Source organism: Gavialis gangeticus, unplaced genomic scaffold, assembly GCF_001723915.1.
Source record: "Gavialis gangeticus isolate Ggan-Ray unplaced genomic scaffold, GavGan_comp1, whole genome shotgun sequence".
Lineage (NCBI taxonomy): Eukaryota > Metazoa > Chordata > Crocodylia > Gavialidae > Gavialis > Gavialis gangeticus.
In genome coordinates this window covers 2362626-2367896 of record NW_017729033.1, presented here as the reverse complement: position 1 = coordinate 2367896, position 5271 = coordinate 2362626, and the positions used below count along the sequence as shown (strand labels likewise).

At 59.8% G+C, this 5271-nt stretch overlaps 1 protein-coding gene across 1 annotated transcript; it reads left to right on the top strand.

The window, feature by feature from the left end:
• Positions 1-348: 348 nt before the first annotated feature.
• LOC109303595 (protease-associated domain-containing protein 1-like) lies at positions 349-2467 on the top strand. The gene is made up of 4 exons (XM_019525799.1): positions 349-425; positions 591-785; positions 1255-1422; positions 1950-2467. Exons 1-4 carry the CDS (start codon positions 349-351, stop codon positions 2068-2070), a joined length of 561 nt encoding a protein of 186 aa, XP_019381344.1. The 3' UTR covers positions 2071-2467.
• The last annotated feature ends 2804 nt before the right edge of the window (positions 2468-5271 follow it).

The following is a 5271-nucleotide window of genomic DNA, read 5'->3' as shown; positions in this document are numbered from 1 at the left end:
GACATCCTGGTTGGAGTGGGAGAAAAGTGCTTCTTTCTAGGTTCAAGAACAGGTTAGATAGGGCTTAGGGCCTGCTCACAATTGCTTTGCACCTTCTGTGCTCCTTAGCAAATGCAAAGCGGATTTGCACACATATACCCTTGCACTACTGTGGAAAGGAGCTACCAACCTGCAGCCCTGTGCTGGTGTGCTGAACTGGCACGCAGTCCAGACTTCCCCCAGGGAAAATTAGGGCTAGAGCTACTCTGATGTAAGTTAACCCGGCTTAGCTGCTGTGCGTCTGCTTCTATCCCAGGACAGCGGCTCGCTCAGTGCAAGCAGGTTATTACCGCTCTGGGCACCGGTGTAATGCATTGGTCTACAAAAGTGATTGAAGTCCCCCTGGTGCTAATGTGCGAATGCATTCCCAGGGAGCAGGCGCGTATGTGAGCCTGGGCTTGTGTGCACAAACACCCCCTGCTTCAAAATCCCTGCAGGAAGAGGCTGCAGCAGGGGTGCCCGTGAAACACCTTAATGTGGATGCTGGCGGCCTGTTAACTATGCATCTCCCTGAGGCCAGCATGGTCATACACCAGGCTTTTTTGGGGGAGGAGTGGGGCATCTTGTAGCTGCAGCCGCCCCAGCAGAAACCCTCTGTCTCTGCCCTCTCTCCTGGCATGGGGCATTTCCTCCCAGAACACGAGGTACGAGCAGATCCACCTGGTGCCGGCTGACCCCCCCGAAGCCTGCGGGGAGCTCAGCAATGGCGTCTTCATCCAGGACCAGATTGCCCTGGTGGAACGGGGGTAAGACAGGGCATGGGGGTATTCACGGTGTGATCGTGGCAGTAGTCAAGGAGATGCGCTGCATCTCGGGGCTCTTGCCTGCAGAGACGGCTGGACACGGGCATCCTTGCCATGCTGGGCTGCAGGGAGCGCAGGGGCGGGTGTCACGCTGTTGGCTCCGAGGAGCTGGCTTGCACCTGTCCTGTGAAGCCTTTCCATGTCCCCTGCCTAGGGAGGAGCTGAGGGGCCTGGGGCTGGGCAGTTCCCAGGTGCTAGTGGCCAGCGGGGTCCTGCTGTGGCTTGAGAAGCATTATTATTCCCCAAGAGTCCTGCAAGAAGTCAGCCTTGCCGGTCCCTCCCTGGCCCTGCCACCAAACCCCAGCTCCCAGAGCCCTCCAGGGTGCTCCTAGCCCAGCTCTTGCAAGGTGAGGATGGGCCCTGGCATCACCAGGGTTGTGTGCATGTGGGGTGGGGGTATTTCTCATTGCAGGGGCTGCTCATTCCTGTCAAAGACACGGGTGGTCCAGGAGCACGGCGGGCGGGCGGTGATCATCGCCGACAATGCCTATGACAACGACAGCTTCTATGTTGAGATGATCCAGGACAGCACCCAGCGCACCGCCGACATCCCCGCTCTCTTCCTGCTCGGCAGGGATGGGTGGGTGCCCGTGTCTCCTTCCCCTCCTCGCAGCACAGGGAAGGGGCTGTGCCCCCCTGCAGCCAGTCTTGCCACCCCCAACCCAGTAGACACCCCAGGCAATGGGGACAGGAGTCCTCTGTTTGTCTGCAGACCTCCTGGTCATAGCAGAGATTACAGCCGATAGACCCTGGTCTGGGTCCTTGGAGGACTTAGCTAGAGCTGGGGAGCACACTTCCTTGCTGCCTGGATTCATTCAGTTGCTATGGCAGGGTGGCCTTCTGCATTGCAGTCTGCCCCCTCCCAATGATGGGCCCAGCCCTAATTGCCAGGGAAGTCTCTAGGGAAGGGCTGAGTGGCTTCTGCCCTCTCTAGGGTCCAGAAAGCTGCTGCCCCCACCCCCCAGACCAGACCTCAGTGCAGTCCAGGGGTGGTTCGCTCTGGACCTGCCTCTTCTGGCCAGTCCCAGCACACATCCAGCTCCGAGCCGCCCACTTCGCTGACTCCCACCATTCGCGGGCATCTCCATGACAGCTCTGTCTCCCTAGGTACATGATCCGGCGCTCCTTGGAGCAGCACGGCTTGCCCTGGGCCATCATCTCCATCCCCGTTAACGTCTCCAGCATCCCCACGTATGAAATGATGCAGCCGCCCTGGACCTTCTGGTAGCACGCTGTGATGGATCCTGAGGTTGTGGGTGCAGGGATCCCATCCCACCGTGAGCTCCCTGCGCATTGGGGGCTTCCTGGGACTTACCAGCCTGTTGCCTTTGGCTGCAGCTTGCATCCAACTAAATTCCAGCCCTTTGGAGGTGCAGTGGGACCTGGATCACTCCCTGTCCCAATGCCGGATGCCTTTTGAGGGGTGTTTTCTCAGTTAGGAGGCAGCTGGCCTAGACCGTGGCATCAGGGCTGCCAGAGCTCACCTCGCTGCTGCCATGAGCCATAGCATTGCAAATGGGTGCTGCGGACACCAAGCCCCGTGACTCACGTCAGCATTGCCCCGTGCTGCCAGGAGGCACCAGAAGGGCTGTGGTTTATCCTCCTCCTGGCCCGGAGGATCCAGCTGGTGAGCTGAGTCGATGTGGAGGGGCTGGGGCAGCGAGGACACAGTCCTGCATGGGGTTTATCCCCCGAGGGGAGAGCTCTCGCTGCACCAGGTCTTAGTGCAAAGTGCTCCCAGCAAGCTTAGATGGGCAGCTTGCCCAGAGCTGGGCTTGCATCAAAGGACCAGAGCTCCTGCCAGTTAAGACCCAGCACCAAAGGCCTGGGGAGGGTCACAGGGGCTAGGTTTACCCCCTCTGCAAGCTCACCGATGCCATGGAAATGCCCCTGCTGACACCTAACCTCCGTGACGCTGGAAGAGATGGACATGGTGTGGTCCAGACCCCTCCAGGGTGCACAGAGGGGCATCAGACCGCCCTGCAAGCTGCTTTGCATGCCCAGCCCTGCCCCCTCATGCCGTGCACCCACTGCTTCTGTCCTCTGGATCCTTTTCAGCCCAGGACTTGGCCTCGCGTCTGCAGCAGGCTGAGCTTTAAGCACGCTGCTCGCTTCTGCACCAGCCCTATCCCAGGGGCTCCTTGCATCCTGCAGGTCCAGGAGCTTCCAGCGCCCGTGGCTGGCGGCTCCATCACTCATTAAAGAAGCCCTGGCTTTGTCTCCTTGGCGGGACACGCCATTGCTGCTGTGCCCTTGTCACAGTCCCGCTCCTCTCCTGCACCATGGACATCTTCAGCTTGGCCCATCCCCATCCTTGAGCCTCCGAATGGCTGTGACCTTATCCGAAGCTGTGCCGGATAATCCAAAGGGTCCCTTTGCCAGGGGCAAGCAGGGCTTTCCAGACCAGAAGTGGCCAAGCCAGCTTGTCTGCAACAGGAGCCTTCACCCTCCACCCTGTTTCCTACATCCCACCTGGGTGAGATGTGTTGCTCACCCGTGGCTGGCAAGATGGGTGGCACCTGCCTGGCACGCTCCCACCACCTCTGTCCAGGCACGCGGCCTGCAACGACCTCGCTGGACCCTGGCTTCTCGGTGTGGGCCGAGGCGACGGAGGGCAGGGAGCCCTTGGCGTGTTTCAGTGAAGGGCCTGGTGCTCCCCGTTCCTTACGGTGCCACCACCGGTTCCCATACCTGGGACTAGAGCCACTGCCCCGGGGAAGCATCTCTGGCGGTGGCTTGGCTGGACAGTGAATTTTGGAGCTGGGCTGGGAGGATTTTGATGCCCTTTGCTGCTGCCTCCCTGCTCCCATGTTGAGGTTGTTCTGATCCGGGGTCCTGGTTTGGGCCCAGCAATAATTTTAACCCTCAAGGAAGCCTCCAAGGCTGGAGGTTGCATGGAAAGGACTTTGCAGAGCACGGTGCCGGGGTGGGTGTGGGAAAGGACAGGAAGACCTGAGCCTATTCCCTGCCTACAGCCCCTTTCCCCTTCAGTTCCCAGCCCCCCGTCTGGGGTGAGATACAAGGGGGATGATGCACCCCCTAGCATGGGGAGGCTGAAAGCAAGTGGGGTCCTTGGACGCCCCGTGCTCAGAGGCATGAGCAACCAGCTCGCGTCGGCCTCTCGTGCCAAGCCGAGCTCGCTGGGGCATTTGTTCTGCATCGTTTGTACCAGAAACCTCTTTTCTAATGAACATATTAAAGGGGTCAGCTGTGCAGTCTCACCTGCCTGGCCTCTCCATCTCCTTGGCATATAACAGGGCTAGCGTGGGGGACTTGTGAGCTGGGAGGGGTCCCCACCTCCAGCCCCTTTAGGGTCCTCTCTGCTCCTGTGCACGAGCACGTATGGGTCAGGGAGCTCCAAGGAGCATCCGTGAGACTTGTCCCGCGGAGAATCAGTGTCCTATAGGGACAAGAGCCGTCCCCCACTCAGCATCAGGTTTGTGGGTGAAAAAACAAGGGAAGCAGCATCCAGCTGGCTCAGCCTCCCCTCTCAGAGCCTATTTATATGGTGAGCTCTAACAATACCCCCCCCTCTATCCTTTCCTCTCATCCTGGGAGCAAACAGATGTAGGATACAACCTGAGGAGCCGGGGTTGGAGCCAGTGGAGTGAATTTAGGGCTGAGCCCAGCTCTTCACCCCTGAAGCTGGTCCCTTGGGGGCATGGGGCACTAGCAGGGGAGGCAGTGGTGGTACTTGGTGTTTAGCCCCCGCCGACATCCTTGTGACCAGCCTGCAGTGGGTTTGATGGGAGCACATGTGTCTGTGAGCACCAAAATGATGCATTTATACCAGCGCAGCTGGCATTATTCTGGTGCATGGATGCAGGAGAAATGCAACATATGCCTCAAAATCAACCACCCACCCCGAGCCCCTGACTCAGGCACCGGCTGGGTTTGGACATGCCCTGGGAGAGACCAGGAGTCGAGTTGTAAACCCAGGCTGGCTCAGGGCCCACCGTTTGGGGCGGCAAAGAGAAAACCCCCATCACCTTGAGCACTTTGTTACCTCTACTGCCACCTCTCCAGCCCAGACACGGCCCCCCCACCCTCCCCAGCTCCCTTCCTTTCATTGCAACAAGGCCACAGGCCCGGGGAGCTGTTCTTCATCTCGCTTTATTGAGGACAGATGGGCACCGCAGGAAGACAGGCGGGGTGGTGCGAGCACCGTGCTGGGCCATCGCGCCGGAGTACGAGTGACGTGGCCAGGGAGCACCCCACATCTTGCATGCCACAAACCAAGACTGCTCAAACGATGCCCAGGCGCTAACGAGAGCATACGTGATGCAGCCCATCCACGGGTTTAGTCGGCCGCCGGCGCACAGCATCATGCATCCTGGGTACACGGACGCTACACAAAGGGACAACGCCGCAGACAGCAGCTTCACGACACGCATCACAGGGGCAGCGCGCAGGCCGGGGGGGGGGGGGG